Source organism: Engystomops pustulosus, chromosome 9, assembly GCF_040894005.1.
Source record: "Engystomops pustulosus chromosome 9, aEngPut4.maternal, whole genome shotgun sequence".
NCBI lineage: Eukaryota > Metazoa > Chordata > Amphibia > Anura > Leptodactylidae > Engystomops > Engystomops pustulosus.
The window spans coordinates 3,771,135-3,789,469 of record NC_092419.1 but is presented as its reverse complement, the minus strand read 5'-3'; the positions used below and the strand labels follow the sequence as shown (position 1 = coordinate 3,789,469).

Genomic DNA, 18,335 nt, shown 5'->3' with positions numbered 1-18,335 from the left:
TGTAGCTCCAGAGCTGCGCTCAGTAATTCTGCTTTCCTTCTAATATACAGGGGGATGGAAAGTATCCGACCCCTTTACATGTTTCACTCTTTGTCTCATTGCAGCCAATTGGTAAGATCCAAAAAGTAATTTATTTTTTTTGCTCATTAACCCCTTCACGCTCACTGACAATATATCCATCAGCAAGTTATGAAGGACGTATGAAGGGGGCTCACGGGCTGAGATGGCTGCATATTGCAGCAGACACCAGGGGTCGGTGGTCGCACCGATCACACGTGGTTGCCGCCGTCTTTGTATTGGAGAACTGTTGCGTGGTTCCTGAAAATTTGTTACAATGAGCTCTATGTGAAAACGCCGTATACTGCAGTACAGCACATTGTATTTCTTACAGGGTCTAAAAAGAAAAAAAAAAAAATTTAAAATTCAACCCCCCCCCCCCCCTTTCCCTAGAACTGATATAAAACTAAATAAACAGTAAAAATCAAACACGTGAGGTGTCGACACGTCTTTAAATGCCCCATCTATCCAAATGTAAAAACTGATATTGCCAGCGGTGACCCCCATAAAGGAAAATAGCCCCCAAATGTCCGAAACGCAACTAATAAACCATTCTACAGCACATAAAAAGTGATGAAAAGGTCGCACAATCCTCAAAATAGTAGCAATGAAAACATCATCTCCCAAAAAATGACCCCTCCCCCAGCTCCGTGCACCGAAGTCTGAAAAAGTTATTGGCACCAGAAGACGGCGAAACAAATCTTTTTGTTCATACGCCTTGTTTTAATGGGTGAACATGTATTGACACACAATAAAACCTATAAATGTGGTATCACCGTAATCGCCACGACCCAAAGAATAAAGTAAAGATATCATTTGGTGCGCAGAGTGAAAGTCGTAACAACAAGAGTGTGACCCAAATGCGCGTTGTGACCAATTTCACCACATTTGGATTTTTTTCCAGCTTCCTGGTACATGAAATAATAAATAACAATACTGAAAAGTAAAATGTGTAACGCAGAAAATGAGCCCTCAATGGGGAAAATAAGCGTCCTGAAGGGGTTAAAGGTCATCTACCACCAGGATGAAGGATTGTAAACCAAGCACTGACCTACTGGTGGGCGCCCCCTCTGGCAGGATCCGCTCTTCTTATGCCCTAGTTTTTACCAAAAAAAGGATTTTAAAGTTATGCAAATGAGCCTGAGGGGCTCCATTCAAACCTATGGAACCTGGAGCCCCTCAGGCTCATTTGCATAACATTTAAAGCCTTTTATCTTTAAAAACGAAAGACATTGTGCACCGTACAAAGTACTGCAAGGTATAAATGAGGCTCCGCGCTCGTTCAGCTTTGGATGTGAGTAGAGTATAAAGCTGCTTAGCGTTGTACACTGATGTGTTTGGGCCTCATGCACACAGGGAGTGTAAGCGCCTGCTGCTCCGATAATATCACATTGCAATGGGGCGCCTGCTGCTCCGATAATATCACATTGCAATGGGGCGCCTGCTGGTGATCCGCTCCCGTCCTCAGTGCACCCCTTCTCCATTTTCCACCAGCTGCCCAAATACTTTACAATAGAACATGACCAGTGGGGGGCACCAGTGCTCCGCCGCCTCCTTCAGCATGTTCCAGGCCTCCTGCATGCCCTTCGGTGTCATTCCGTGAGATGTGAACATGGTCCGATAGCAGCAGGTACTGTGCGGCACCGACATAGATCCCGCAATCTTTGCAATGTGTCTCGGGGCGATGCCAGCTGCCTGTGCCAAGATGCCCACATACACGTCCTCTAATGGGGGCCACGGGCCACTCCGTACCTGCTCCAGGATGAGTCCAGCAGCGTCATATGACAGGATATAGCCGGTACCGCTGCAGTAGGGAGGGAAATATTTCCCGTCATACAGTTTCTGCGGAACGTAATGGCGACTGTCGGGGTCCCTGTCCGGCCTCACGTGCCAGTGCAGCCTCCCCATATACTGGGGGCCACTTTCCCCTCTTAAGAATCGAGTCAAAATCAATGTGTTGACAAATACGTCATCGTCGGTCTTGAGCAGGTAGCGGGCCCCTCTGCATTTCTCCAGGGCCCAGGTCAGTCCTGTGATGGTCTTCAGGGTCAGGTTGCGGTAAGAGTCGGTGAAGTTGGCTTGGATCATGTCCCTGTGGGTCACCGCCTCGTGCATCAGAGCCGCCCGTTCTTCTGGAGACTTGGGTACGGCCAGGACGAAGAGGGTGAGAGAAGAGGATGCCGTGGCAGAAGCCAGGCCCCCCCATGTCTGGCGGATGGCGTCCCTGCGGTCTCTGTGAGTGGGGGCGCTGGACACTAAGATGAGCAGAAATGGGGGGGACGAGCAGGTGCTGGCGGGGGACAGCAAGAAAGGGGGGATGGGGACGTTCAAAACCCGAGGTGACACATAAGATTGTGTGGAGTAAAATATAGAAAGAATCCCAGAAAATAATTCCTCAAGGTACCCCGAGACCTGGAAGAAAAGTATCAGCGAGACCCCCAGGAAGAGCAGCGGCCAGCGCCGGCGGTGGAGGAGGAGAAGGCGCAGGCAGGCGGTGGGACATAGGAGCATGATGGCCGACAGCGGGGGTCTCCTTATATATCACACAATACGGCTGCAGTGGGGGTGAGGGTCCGGATCTGCATCAGTGATGGGGGAGCAGCGGGGGTCTCCTTATATATCACACAATACGGCTGCAGTGGGGGTGAGGGTCCGGATCTGCATCAGTGATGGGGGAGCAGTGGGGTCTCCTTATATATCACACAATACGGCTGCAGTGGGGGTGAGGGTCCGGATCTGCATCAGTGATGTGGGAGCAGCGGGGTCTCCTTATATATCACACAATACGGCTGCAGTGGGGGTGAGGGTCCGGATCCTCATCAGTGATGGGGGAGCAGCGGGGGTCTCCTTATATATCACAGACTGAGGTGAATACGGGTACAGCGGGGGTGAGGGTCCGGATCCGCATCAGTGATGGGGGAGCAGCGGGGTCTCCTTATATATCACACAATACAGCTGCAGTGGGGGGTGAGGGTCCGGATCTGCATCAGTGATGGGGGAGCAGCGGGGGTCTCCTTATATATCACAGACTGAGGTGAATACGGGTACAGCGGGGGTGAGGGTCCGGATCCGCATCAGTGATGGGGGAGCAGCGGGGTCTCCTTATATATCACACAATACAGCTGCAGTGGGGGGTGAGGGTCCGGATCTGCATCAGTGATGGGGGAGCAGCGGGAGCCATTCAGGGGTCTCTGGGGTCTTATACAGGCGTCTGGTGAAGAGGCAGCTAGAAACACAAGAACACACAGTAAGTGACTGCATCAGCGAATCAGGAGGCAAGTGTAACAAACCTTCAGCTGTTAAAGGTATTACTGTAAATTGGTTTTTAACCTCTGAATTATGAACAATGATGTCCCCATTCAATGACTGCAAGAAGAGATCTAAAACACTAAACCACAGTGTAATGGTGGGGTAGTATGTGGCGCTACCTCCCCCCTGCACGTTATCTTTTGGCCGTTATCCGTGGTGAGGAATGCCACGGAGGTTGAGCAGCTGTTCCTCTCATGTACCGGATCTCCCACCATTGTAATATATACAAGTAAGCAGTGTATCCATAGTGACCCCAGTGGTGAGGAAGGAGGAAGACTATGATTCGGGAGGATGGAGAAGGCCCTGCTATGAGTCACTACTGAACTACAACTATTCATGGAGTCCTGCGGCAGCAGCTTCCAGCCAGGACTTGTCCCATCCACAAGAACCGAGTATAAACGGAAGGAATGAGCGAGCGGATGGGGAGAGGCAGCGGGCGAGGAGGCACGAGGTGGAGCGGACGACTGCTGACACACTCCATGCACCGGGGAAAAAAGTAGACTTCCCCTTTAAGTACCACCAGATTCTCCCGGATGATTGGCTACGTGGAGCCCCTGGTGGTCGCACATCAGTTCACAGGTTCAAGCAGAACAAATCTCCATGAGCTCAGGCTGTAACACCCCAAGAAGCAGAGACACGAGGCGCTGCCTGCTGGGGGGCTCACACTGCAGGATTGGGGGTCCCCAGTGACTACACTGCCCCCTTGAACCCCCTTACACCAGGGCGAAAAGCCGAGAATAAAATACCCCAATGCACCAAAGGATAAAATCTCAGATCCTGGGTCCATGGACATGTAAGAGGGTCTCCCCTCAGGACCCCCATGTAGGAGGCAGAATAGAGGTCCGGACTGTATGTGTGACCCCTGACCATCATAATACAGGACAATCCCTGGGGAGGCCCTGAAAGAACACAAGTCCCACAATACTCAGGAGCAGTCACCCATTATATAGGGTCCCAAGGGTGGGGGGGGGGGCACCCAGGACATGGACAGGACAGGGGGTAACAGGACATACAATGTATCAGTATCAGGGGGTAACAGGACATACAATGTATCAGTATCAGGGGGGGGGTGACAGGACATACAATGTATCAGTATCAGGGGGGTGACAGGACATACAATGTATCAGTATCAGGGGGGTGACAGGACATACAATGTATCAGTATCAGGGGGGTGACAGGACATACAATGTATCAGTATCAGGGGGGTGACAGGACATACAATGTATCAGTATCAGGAGGTGACAGGACATACAATGTATCAGTATCAGGGGGGTGACAGGACATACAATGTATCAGTATCAGGAGGTGACAGGACATACAATGTATCAGTATCAGGGGGGGTGACAGGACATACAATGTATCAGTATCAGGGGGGGGGTGACAGGACATACAATGTATCAGTATCAGGGGGGGGGGTGACAGGACATACAATGTATCAGTATCAGGGGGGGGTGACAGGACATACAATGTATCAGTATCAGGAGGTGACAGGACATACAATGTATCAGTATCAGGGGGGTGACAGGACATACAATGTATCAGTATCAGGGGGGGGTGACAGGACATACAATGTATCAGTATCAGGAGGTGACAGGACATACAATGTATCAGTATCAGGGGGGTGACAGGACATACAATGTATCAGTATCAGGAGGTGACAGGACATACAATGTATCAGTATCAGGGGGGGGGTGACAGAACATACAATGTATCAGTATCAGGGGGGGGGTGACAGGACATACAATGTATCAGTATCAGGGGGGGGGGTGACAGGACATACAATGTATCAGTATCAGGGGGGGGGTGACAGGACATACAATGTATCAGTATCAGGGGGGGGTGACAGGACATACAATGTATCAGTATCAGGGGGGGGGGTGACAGGACATACAATGTATCAGTATCAGGGGGGGACAGGACATACAATGTATCAGTATCAGGGGGGACAGGACATACAATGTATCAGTATCAGGAGGTGACAGGACATACAATGTATCAGTATCAGGGGGGGTGACAGGACATACAATGTATCAGTATCAGGGGGGGTGACAGGACATACAATGTATCAGTATCAGGGGGGGGGGTGACAGGACATACAATGTATCAGTATCAGGGGGGGGGGTGACAGGACATACAATGTATCAGTATCAGGGGGGGGGACAGGACATACAATGTATCAGTATCAGGGGGGCATGACATACAATGTATCAGTATCAGGGGGGGCATGACATACAATGTATCAGTATCAGGGGGGGCATGACATACAATGTATCAGTATCAGGGGGGGCATGACATACAATGTATCAGTATCAGGGGGGGCATGACATACAATGTATCAGTATCAGGGGGGGCATGACATACAATGTATCAGTATCAGGGGGGCAGGACATACAATGTATCAGTATCAGGGGGGGCAGGGCATACAATGTATCAGTATCAGGGGGGCAGGGCATACAATGTATCAGTATCAGGGGGGGTGACAGGACATACAATGTATCAGTATCGGGGGGCAGGGCATACAATGTATCAGTATCAGGGGGGGCGACAGGACATACAATGTATCAGTATCAGGGGGGGTGACAGGACGTACAATGTATCAGTATCAGGGGGGGGGGACAGGACATACAATGTATCAGTATCAGGGGGGGGACAGGACATACAATGTATCAGTATCAGGGGGGGGACAGGACATACAATGTATCAGTATCAGGGGGGGTGACAGGACATACAATGTATCAGTATCAGGGGGGGGGGTGACAGGACATACAATGTATCAGTATCAGGGGGGGACAGGACATACAATGTATCAGTATCAGGGGGGGGACAGGACATACAATGTATCAGTATCAGGGGGGGGACAGGACATACAATGTATCAGTATCAGGGGGGTGACAGGACATACAATGTATCAGTATCAGGGGGTGACAGGACATACAATGTATCAGTATCAGGGGGTGACAGGACATACAATGTATCAGTATCAGGGGGGGGCAGGGCATACAATGTATCAGTATCAGGGGGGGGCAGGGCATACAATGTATCAGTATCAGGGGGGGGCAGGGCATACAATGTATCAGTATCAGGGGGGGGCAGGGCATACAATGTATCAGTATCAGGGGGGACAGGACATACAATGTATCAGTATCAGGGGGGGACAGGACATACAATGTATCAGTATCAGGGGGGGGGTGACAGGACATACAATGTATCAGTATCGGGGGGGGACAGGACATACAATGTATCAGTATCAGGGGGGGTGACAGGACATACAATGTATCAGTATCGGGGTCACATGGGGGTCAGTCCCGGACGCTTACCCTTCCTCTCCGCGCTTTGTCTCTTGTCCTCTCGTCTCTTTATAATAAAGTTGCGCAAATCCAGTCCTGACAGCAGGGCGGGGCTAGCAGGAGATCTCCATAGTGACCGCAGGAAGGCGGAAGTAGGGGAACTGCTTCCGGGTGACGGTTAGGACGGGCCCCGCGTGTGGACAGAATAACGGTAACGTGTGAATGTGAGGCGGGTGCGGTACCGCAGGAGGAGGGGAGACTCGATCCGGCAATGGCGCCTTGAACGCCGTTTCTATGTAGTTACTGCGCGGAGCACGGCCGGAGCCCCCCATAGCGGTTACATAGGGGGTCCCTGGTCACACTGACAACAGCTCAGAGCTGAGAGGTCACTGCACAAGTGTCCCCAATGATAATACACCCCAAATGTGTCATCTACACCTCCCCCCATTACCGTGACCCCAATGATAATACACCCCAAATGTGTCATCTACACCTCCCCCCATTACCGTGACCCCAGTGATACTTCCCCCCATAATACACCCCATAACTGTGACCCCTGTGATACTGCCCCCCATAATACACCCCATAACTGTGACCCCAGTGATACTGCCCCCATAATACACCCCATAACTGTGACCCCAGTGATACTGCCCCCCATAATACACCCCATAACTGTGACCCCAGTGATACTGCCCCCCATAATACACCCCATAACTGTGACCCCAGTGATACTGCCCCCCATAATACACCCCATAACTGTGACCCCAGTGATACTGCCCCCATAATACACCCCATAACTGTGACCCCAGTGATACTGCCCCCATAATACACCCCATAACTGTGACCCCAGTGATACTGCCCCCCATAATACACCCCATAACTGTGACCCCAGTGATACTTCCCCCATAATACACCCCATAACTGTGACCCCAGTGATACTTCCCCCCATAATACACCCCACAACTGTGACCCCAGTGATACTGCCCCCCATAATACACCCCACAACTGTGACCCCAGTGATACTGCCCCCCATAATACACCCCACAACTGTGACCCCAGTGATACTTCCCCCCATAATACACCCCACAACTGTGACCCCAGTGATACTGCCCCCCATAATACACCCCACAACTGTGACCCCAGTGATGCTGCCCCCCCATAATACACCCCATAACTGTGACCCTAGTGATACTGCCCCCCCATAATACACCCCATAGCTGTGACCCCAGTGATACTGCCCCCTATAATACACCCCATAACTGTGACCCCAGTGATACTGCCCCCCATAATACACCCAATAACTGTGATCCCCAGTGATACTGCCCTTATAACACACCCCATAACTGTGACCCCAGTGATACTGCCCTCATAACACACCCCATAACTGTGACCCCAGTGATACTGCCCTCATAACACACCCCATAACTGTGACCCCTGTGATACTGCCCCCATAATACACCCCATAACAGTGACCCAAATGATGGTGACCCTCTATAAAACTGCCCCCATATGTGTCATCTACACCCCACCATAACAGTGACCCCTATAATACTCCCCCATAACAGCACAGGTGATGGCCGCTGCTCCTGACTATAGATCAGTGATACAATGTACACGAGGCTGAGACTTCTCTCTGCTCACAGATGGCTGCACAACTACAGGAGAAGCTGCAGGCGGAGGTCACCAAGTACCAGCAGGTGCAGAAAGGTAACGACTCCGGGGGGGACACAGGAGCTTACAGTCTATGACGATGAGGAGGTGACACAGGAGCTTATAGTCTATGAGGATGAGGAGGACACAAGAGCTTACAGTCTATGAGGATGAGGAGGTGACACAGGAGCTTATAGTCTATGAGGATGAGGAGGACACAAGAGCTTACAGTCTATGAGGATGAGGAGGTGACACGAGAGCTTACAGTCTATGAGGATGAGGAGGTGACACAGGAGCTTATAGTCTATGAGGATGAGGGAGGACACAAGAGCTTACAGTCTATGAGGATGAGGGGGACACAAGAGCTTACAGTCTATGAGGATGAGGAGGTGACACAGGAGCTTATAGTCTATGAGGATGAGGGAGGACACAAGAGCTTACAGTCTATGAGGATGAGGGGAGACACAAGAGCTTACAGTCTATGAGGATGAGGGGGGACACAAGAGCTTACAGTCTATGAGGATGCGGGGGACACAAGAGCTTACAGTCTATGAGGATGAGGGGGGACACAAGAGCTTACAGTCTATGAGGATGAGGAGGGACACAAGAGCTTACAGTCTATGAGGATGAGGGGATGACACAAGAGCTTACAGTCTATGAGGATGCGGGGGACACAAGAGCTTACAGTCTATGAGGATGAGGAGGACACAAGAGCTTACAGTCTATGAGGATGAGGGGGTGACACAAGAGCTTACAGTCTATGAGGATGAGGGGGGACACAAGAGCTTACAGTCTATGATGATGAGGGGGGGGGACACAAGAGCTTACAGTCTACGAGGATTAGGGGGACACAAGAGCTTACAGTCTATGAGGATGAGGGGGGACACTAGAGCTTACAGTCTATGAGGATGAGGGGGTGACACAAGAGCTTACAGTCTATGAGGATGAGGGTGTGACACAAGAGCTTACAGTCTATGAGGATGAGGGGGTGATACAAGAGCTTACAGTCTATGAGGATGAGGGGGTGACACAAGAGCTTACAGTTTATGAGGATGAGGGGGTGATACAAGAGCTTACAGTCTATGAGGATGAGGGGGTGACACAAGAGCTTACAGTCTATGAGGATGAGGGGGTGACACAGGAGCTTACAGTCTATGAGGATGAGGGGGTGACACAAGAGCTTACAGTCTATGAGGATGAGGGGGTGACACAAGAGCTTACAGTCTATGAGGATGAGGAGGGACACAAGAGGTAAAGAGCTAGTATAATGGTCCAGGACCCATCACTTTCCATTGGAGCTGTATATATATATATTAGTTACACAGATGATAGAATCCTGCACTGCTAGAGATTGTATCCATCTTCCTGCTTCCTCTCCCTCCAGATATCAGCAGCAGTATGTCTGCCCGACAGAAACTAGAGGCTCAGCTCACCGAGAACAACATAGTGAAAGAGGTGAGTGACATGATGCCCCCGGCCGGGGGTCCCTGCGTATCGCCAGGATAAGATAACTATGGCTGCGGGAACCGTGTCCATGGATTGTGTCTCTCTTATCCAGTGCAAACTTTTATTGGGAATTTCTTGTAATGTGTGTGGGTTACCCCTCCTCTAATGCCCATATGTCTGGTCCATGAAGTCTGTAAATTTCCTTGTTGGTTTTGAAAGGACTGAACGTGTCTGGTACAGGAGGAGTGAACCCTGTACTTAAAGTGATTGCTTCTGCTTTAGGAGGGTTTCTCTAGGGATCCTTGTTGTTTGGTAACATTGTGAAAATCCACTATCCAGAATAGTGAGTGCAGCTCTGGGGTATAATACAGGATGTAACTCAGGATCAGTACAGGATAAGTAATGTCATGTATGTACACAGTGACTGCACCAGCAGCAGCATAGTGAGTGTAGCTCTGGAGTATAATACAGGATGTAACTCAGGATCAGTACAGGATAAGTAATGTCATGTATGTACACAGTGACTGCACCAGCAGCAGAATAGTGAGTGCAGCTCTGGGGTATAATACAGGATGTAACTCAGGATCAGTACAGGATAAGTAATGTCATGTATGTACACAGTGACTGCACCAGCAGCAGAATAGTGAGTGCAGCTCTGGAGTATAATACAGGATGTAACTCAGGATCAGTACAGGATAAGTAATGTCATGTATGTACACAGTGACTGCACCAGCAGCAGAATAGTGAGTGCAGCTCTGGGGTATAATACAGGATGTAACTCAGGATCAGTACAGGATAAGTAATGTCATGTATGTACACAGTGACTGCACCAGCAGCAGAATAGTGAGTGCAGCTCTGGGGTATAATACAGGATGTAACTCGGGATCAGTACAGGATAAGTAATGGCATGTATGTACACAGTGACTGCACCAGCAGCAGAATAGTGAGTGCAGCTCTGGGGTATAATACAGGATATAACTCAGGATCAGTACAGGATAAGTAATGTCATGTATGTACACAGTGACTGCACCAGCAGCAGAATAGTGAGTGCATCTCTGGGGTATAATACAGGATGTAACTCAGGATCAGTACAGGATAAGTAATGTCATGTATGTACACAGTGACTGCACCAGCAGCAGAATAGTGAGTGCAGCTCTGGGGTATAATACAGGATGTAACTCAGGATCAGTACAGGATAAGTAATGTCATGTATGTACACAGTGACTGCACCAGCAGCAGAATAGTGAGTGCATCTCTGGGGTATAATACAGGATGTAACTCAGGATCAGTACAGGATAAGTAATGTCATGTATGTACACAGTGACTGCACCAGCAGCAGAATAGTGAGTGCAGCTCTGGAGTATAATACAGGATGTAACTCAGGATCCGTACAGGATAAGTAATGTCATGTATGTACACAGTGACTGCACCAGCAGCAGAATAGTGAGTGCAGCTCTGGAGTATAATTTCCTGCATGTGTCGCAGAAGGGGTTAATGAATAAAGCAGAAATAAAGAATGACGTCTAAGGAAATGATTGTATTACATTGTGGTGATGAGACATCCATCGTGTATTATATACTGGGGTGTATCCGTCCCTACGGGTATTATATACTGGGGTGTATCCGTCCCTACGTGTATTATATACTGGGACGTATCCGTCCCTATGGGTATTATATACTGGGGTGTATCCGTCCCTACGTGTATTATATACTGGGGTGTATCGTCCCTACGTGTTTTATATACTGGGGTGTATCCGTCCCTACGGGTATTATATACTGGGGTGTATCCCTCCCTACGTGTATTATATACTGGGGTGTATCCATTGGTCATGCACAGCAGGATTTTATGATTGTCTGTGATGGGTGCTGCCCCTATGACCATGGAAGGGTCACCCTACAGGTCACACATCATCTCTGACATTGTACAGAACCTGTAATCTCCTTGTGCAGGGCGGTGTCTATAGCATAGAGTTGTATAGCAGCAGTGTCGGTGTATTATATATTATTATATATTCTCTTCCTCTTCCAGGAGTTGGTTCTGCTGGATGACAGTAACACGGTGTATAAACTTATCGGGCCGGTCCTGGTGAAACAAGATTTAGAAGAAGCAAAGTCCACGGTGGACAAGAGGCTCCAGTATATCAATGGAGAGATGTGAGTATATATAGTGGAGGTGTATACGGTATATACATGGAGAGATGTGAGTATATATAGTGGAGGTGTATACAGTATATACATGGAGAGATGTGAGTATATATAGTGGAGGTGTATACAGTATATACATGGAGAGATGGGAGTATATATAGTGGAGGTGTATACAGTATATACATGGAGAGATGTGAGTATATATAGTGGAGGTGTATACGGTATATACATGGAGAGATGTGAGTGTATATATAGTGGAGGTGTATACGGTATATACATGGAGAGATGTGAGTATATATAGTGGAGGTGTATACAGGATATACACGGAGAGATGTGAGTATATATAGTGGAGGTGTATACAGTATATACATGGAGAGATGTGAGTATATATAGTGGAGGTGTATACAGGATATACACGGAGAGATGTGAGTATATATAGTGGAGGTGTATACAGTATATACATGGAGAGATGTGAGTATATATAGTGGAGGTGTATACAGGATATACACGGAGAGATGTGAGTATATATAGTGGAGGTGTATACAGTATATACATGGAGAGATGTGAGTATATATAGTGGAGGTGTATACAGTATATACATGGAGAGATGTGAGTATATATAGTGGAGGTGTATACAGTATATACACGGAGAGATGTGAGTATATATAGTGGAGGTGTATACGGTATATACATGGAGAGATGGGAGTATATATAGTGGAGGTGTATACGGTATATACATGGAGAGATGGGAGTATATATAGTGGAGGTGTATACAGTATATACATGGAGAGATGTAAGTATATATAGTGGAGGTGTATACAGTATATACATGGAGAGATGTGAGTATATATAGTGGAGGTGTATACAGTATATACATGGAGAGATGTGAGTATATATAGTGGAGGTGTATACAGTATATACATGGAGAGATGTGAGTATATATAGTGGAGGTGTATACAGTATATACATGGAGAGATGTGAGTATATATAGTGGAGGTGTATACAGTATATACACGGAGAGATGTGAGTATATATAGTGGAGGTGTATACGGTATATACATGGAGAGATGTGAGTATATATAGTGGAGGTGTATACAGGATATACACGGAGAGATGTGAGTATATATAGTGGAGGTGTATACGGTATATACACGGAGAGATGTGAGTATATATAGTGGAGGTGTATACAGTATATACATGGAGAGATGTGAGTATATATAGTGGAGGTGTTTACAGTATATACATGGAGAGATGTGAGTATATATAGTGGAGGTGTATACAGTATATACACGGAGAGATGTGAGTATATATATAGTGGAGGTGTATACACGGAGAGATGTGAGTATATATAGTGGAGGTGTATACAGTATATACATGGAGAGATGTGAGTATATATAGTGGAGGTGTATACAGTATATACATGGAGAGATGTGAGTATATATAGTGGAGGTGTTTACAGTATATACATGGAGAGATGGGAGTATATATAGTGGAGGTGTATACAGTATATACACGGAGAGATGTGAGTATATATATAGTGGAGGTGTATACACGGAGAGATGTGAGTATATATAGTGGAGGTGTATACAGTATATACATGGAGAGATGTGAGTATATATAGTGGAGGTGTTTACAGTATATACATGGAGAGATGGGAGTATATATAGTGGAGGTGTATACAGTATATACATGGAGAGATGGGAGTATATATAGTGGAGGTGTATACAGTATATACATGGAGAGATGTGAGTATATATAGTGGAGGTGTATACAGTATATACATGGAGAGATGTGAGTATATATAGTGGAGGTGTTTACAGTATATACATGGAGAGATGTGAGTATATATAGTGGAGGTGTATACAGTATATACACGGAGAGATGTGAGTATATATATAGTGGAGGTGTATACACGGAGAGATGTGAGTATATATAGTGGAGGTGTATACAGTATATACATGGAGAGATGTGAGTATATATAGTGGAGGTGTATACAGTATATACATGGAGAGATGTGAGTATATATAGTGGAGGTGTATACAGTATATACATGGAGAGATGTGAGTATATATAGTGGAGGTGTATACAGTATATACATGGAGAGATGTGAGTATATATAGTGGAGGTGTTTACAGTATATACATGGAGAGATGGGAGTATATATAGTGGAGGTGTATACGGTATATACATGGAGAGATGTGAGTATATATAGTGGAGGTGTTTACAGTATATACATGGAGAGATGTGAGTATATATAGTGGAGGTGTATACAGTATATACATGGAGAGATGTGAGTATATATATAGTGGAGGTGTTTACAGTATATACATGGAGAGATGTGAGTATATATAGTGGAGGTGTATACAGTATATACATGGAGAGATGTGAGTATATATATAGTGGAGGTGTATACAGTATATACATGGAGAGATGTGAGTATATATAGTGGAGGTGTATACAGTATATACATGGAGAGATGTGAGTATATATAGTGGAGGTGTATACAGTATATACATGGAGAGATGTGAGTATATAAAGTGGAGGTGTATACAGTATATACATGGAGAGATGTGAGTATATATAGTGGAGGTGTATACAGGATATACACGGAGAGATGTGAGTATATATAGTGGAGGTGTATACATGGAGAGATGTGAGTATATATAGTGGAGGTGTATACAGTATATACATGGAGAGATGTGAGTATATATAGTGGAGGTGTATACAGTATATACATGGAGAGATGGGAGTATATTTATAGTGGAGGTGTATACAGTATATACATGGAGAGATGTGAGTATATAAAGTGGAGGTGTATACAGTATATACATGGAGAGATGTGAGTATATATAGTGGAGGTGTATACAGGATATACACGGAGAGATGTGAGTATATATAGTGGAGGTGTATACATGGAGAGATGTGAGTATATATAGTGGAGGTGTATACAGTATATACATGGAGAGATGGGAGTATATATAGTGGAGGTGTATACAGTATATACATGGAGAGATGGGAGTATATATAGTGGAGGTGTATACAGTATATACATGGAGAGATGGGAGTATATATAGTGGAGGTGTATACAGTATATACATGGAGAGATGGGAGTATATATATTGGAGGTGTATACAGTATATACATGGAGAGATGTGAGTATATATAGTGGAGGTGTATACAGTATATACATGGAGAGATGGGAGTATATTTATAGTGGAGGTGTATACAGTATATACATGGAGAGATGTGAGTATATAAAGTGGAGGTGTATACGGTATATACATGGAGAGATGGGAGTATATATATTGGAGGTGTATACAGTATATACATGGAGAGATGTGAGTATATATATTGGAGGTGTATACAGTATATACATGGAGAGATGTGAGTATATATAGTGGAGGTGTATACAGTATATACATGGAGAGATGTGAGTATATATAGTGGAGGTGTATACAGTATATACATGGAGAGATGTGAGTATATATAGTGGAGGTGTATACAGTATATACATGGAGAGATGTGAGTATATATAGTGGAGGTGTATACAGTATATACATGGAGAGATGTGAGTATATATAGTGGAGGTGTATACAGTATATACATGGAGAGATGTGAGTATATATAGTGGAGGTGTATACATGGAGAGATGTGAGTATATATAGTGGAGGTGTATACATGGAGAGAAGTGAGTATATATAGTGGAGGTGTATACAGTATATACACGGAGAGATGTGAGTATATTTAGTGGAGGTGTATACAGTATATACACGGAGAGATGTGAGTATATATAGTGGAGGTGTATACAGTATATACAGGGAGAGATGTGAGTATATATAGTGGAGGTGTATACAGTATATACACGGAGAGATGTGAGTATATATAGTGGAGGTGTATACAGTATATACACGGAGAGATGTGAGTATATATAGTGGAGGTGTATACAGTATATACATGGAGAGATGTGAGTATATATAGTGGAGGTGTATACAGTATATACACGGAGAGATGTGAGTATATATAGTGGAGGTGTATACAGTATATACATGGAGAGATGTGAGTATATATAGTGGAGGTGTATACAGTATATACATGGAGAGATGTGAGTATATATAGTGGAGGTGTATACAGTATATACATGGAGAGATGTGAGTATATATAGTGGAGGTGTATACAGTATATACATGGAGAGATGTGAGTATATATAGTGGAGGTGTATACAGTATATACATGGAGAGATGTGAGTATATATAGTGGAGGTGTATACAGTATATACATGGAGAGATGTGAGTATATATAGTGGAGGTGTATACAGTATATACATGGAGAGATGTGAGTGTATATATAGTGGAGGTATATACAGTATATACATGGAGAGATGTGAGTATATATAGTGGAGGTGTATACAGTATATACATGGAGAGATGGGAGTATATATAGTGGAGGTGTATACGGTATATACATGGAGAGATGTGAGTATATATAGTGGAGGTGTATACAGTATATACATGGAGAGATGGGAGTATATATAGTGGAGGTGTATACAGTATATACAGGGAGAGATGGGAGTATATATAGTGGAGGTATATACATGGAGAGATGTGAGTATATATAGTGGAGGTGTATACAGTATATACACGGAGAGATGTGAGTATATATAGTGGAGGTGTATACAGTATATACATGGAGAGATGTGAGTATATATAGTGGAGGTGTATACGGTATATACATGGAGAGATGTGAGTATATATAGTGGAGGTGTATACAGTATATACATGGAGAGATGGGAGTATATATAGTGGAGGTGTATACAGTATATACATGGAGAGATGTGAGTATATATAGTGGAGGTGTATACAGTATATACATGGAGAGATGGGAGTATATATAGTGGAGGTGTATACAGTATATACAGGGAGAGATGGGAGTATATATAGTGGAGGTATATACATGGAGAGATGTGAGTATATATAGTGGAGGTGTATACAGTATATACACGGAGAGATGTGAGTATATATAGTGGAGGTGTATACAGTATATACATGGAGAGATGTGAGTATATATAGTGGAGGTGTATACAGTATATACATGGAGAGATGTGAGTATATATAGTGGAGGTGTATACAGTATATACATGGAGAGATGTGAGTATATATAGTGGAGGTGTATACGGTATATACATGGAGAGATGTGAGTATATATAGTGGAGGTGTATACTGTATATACATGGAGAGATGGGAGTATATATAGTGGAGGTGTATACAGTATATACATGGAGAGATGGGAGTATATATAGTGGAGGTGTATACAGTATATACATGGAGAGATGTGAGTATATATAGTGGAGGTGTATACAGTATATACATGGAGAGATGGGAGTATATATAGTGGAGGTGTATACAGTATATACATGGAGAGATGTGAGTATATATAGTGGAGGTGTATACAGTATATACATGGAGAGATGTGAGTATATATAGTGGAGGTGTATACAGTATATACATGGAGAGATGGGAGTATATATAGTGGAGGTGTATACAGTATATACATGGAGAGATGTGAGTATATATAGTGGAGGTGTATACAGTATATACATGGAGAGATGGGAGTATATATAGTGGAGGTGTATACAGTATATACATGGAGAGATGTGAGTATATATAGTGGAGGTGTATACAGTATATACATGGAGAGATGGGAGTATATATAGTGGAGGTGTATACAGTATATACATGGAGAGATGGGAGTATATATAGTGGAGGTGTATACAGTATATACATGGAGAGATGGGAGTATATATAGTGGAGGTGTATACAGTATATACATGGAGAGATGGGAGTATATATAGTGGAGGTGTATACAGTATATACATGGAGAGATGGGAGTATATATAGTGGAGGTGTATACAGTATATAGATGTAATTACACATGGGGGGGGAGGGGTTATAGTCCGGTCCTCGCTGTAGTAAAGCCGCGCACCCTCGTATATTGGGGGCTATCACCTCCGCTCCATTCAAGATCTTTATATCTCGGTCCAATCCATTTAACCCTTTAGAGGATTGGTCTCCGGCTGCTGCCGTAATACGACTCCCATCATGTCAGGAGTCGGAGTTTTGCTGGAGACACAATTGGGTGACCCCTGCAGGGATTACATGGCAGACACCGGCCCCCGGCCCCGCACCGTGTTTCCCTGATGTTGTGTCTCTTATTCTGTGTCTCTTTATTCCCTGTCACAGAAAGCGATACGAGACTGTCCTCAAGGACCTGGAGCAGCGATCCGAGCAGCAGCGCACCGCCCTGGCCAAGCTGCAGCAGGAATACCAGCGGGCGCAGGGCAAGGGGGCGGCCAAGGCCTGAGGGGTCCTTATCTATGTCACAGGGAGGGGCTGTAATAAATGTATTCACCCAACGCCATGTTATGTCTGTGTCTGCTATAAGTAC

General features: G+C 45.4%; 2 protein-coding genes across 5 annotated transcripts; one reads left to right on the top strand and one right to left on the bottom strand.

Moving 5' to 3' along the window:
* Positions 1-728: 728 nt before the first annotated feature.
* Positions 729-6,807, bottom strand: B3GALT4 (beta-1,3-galactosyltransferase 4). 2 transcript variants are annotated; one of them, XM_072125444.1, is made up of 2 exons: positions 6,684-6,807; positions 729-3,283 (listed from the first exon to the last, which is right to left on the bottom strand). In XM_072125444.1, exon 2 carries the CDS (start codon positions 2,566-2,568, stop codon positions 1,522-1,524), a length of 1,047 nt encoding a protein of 348 aa, XP_071981545.1. In that variant the 5' UTR covers positions 2,569-3,283; positions 6,684-6,807; the 3' UTR covers positions 729-1,521. The 2 variants fall into 2 exon arrangements, with proteins under 2 accessions (XP_071981545.1, XP_071981546.1); XM_072125445.1 differs by having other exon boundaries at positions 6,637-6,691.
* PFDN6 (prefoldin subunit 6) lies at positions 6,743-18,306 on the top strand. 3 transcript variants are annotated; one of them, XM_072125446.1, is made up of 5 exons: positions 6,743-6,864; positions 8,297-8,360; positions 9,688-9,758; positions 11,779-11,903; positions 18,131-18,306. In XM_072125446.1, exons 2-5 carry the CDS (start codon positions 8,297-8,299, stop codon positions 18,249-18,251), a joined length of 381 nt encoding a protein of 126 aa, XP_071981547.1. In that variant the 5' UTR covers positions 6,743-6,864; the 3' UTR covers positions 18,252-18,306. The 3 variants fall into 3 exon arrangements, with proteins under 3 accessions (XP_071981547.1, XP_071981549.1, XP_071981548.1); XM_072125448.1 differs by lacking the exon at positions 6,743-6,864 and adding an exon at positions 6,925-6,949; XM_072125447.1 differs by lacking the exon at positions 6,743-6,864 and adding an exon at positions 6,947-7,038.
* The last annotated feature ends 29 nt before the right edge of the window (positions 18,307-18,335 follow it).

Bases quoted from the DNA above. Each gene is read 5' to 3' on its own strand.
- B3GALT4 (XM_072125444.1), bottom strand. From the start codon at position 2,568: ATGCTCCTATGTCCCACCGCCTGCCTGCGCCTTCTCCTCCTCCACCGC.
- PFDN6 (XM_072125446.1), top strand. From the start codon at position 8,297: ATGGCTGCACAACTACAGGAGAAGCTGCAGGCGGAGGTCACCAAGTAC. The intron at 9,759-11,778 runs GTGAGTGACATG...TTCCTCTTCCAG, and splicing joins AGAACAACATAGTGAAAGAG to GAGTTGGTTCTGCTGGATGA. The intron at 11,904-18,130 runs GTGAGTATATAT...TCCCTGTCACAG, and splicing joins CAGTATATCAATGGAGAGAT to AAAGCGATACGAGACTGTCC.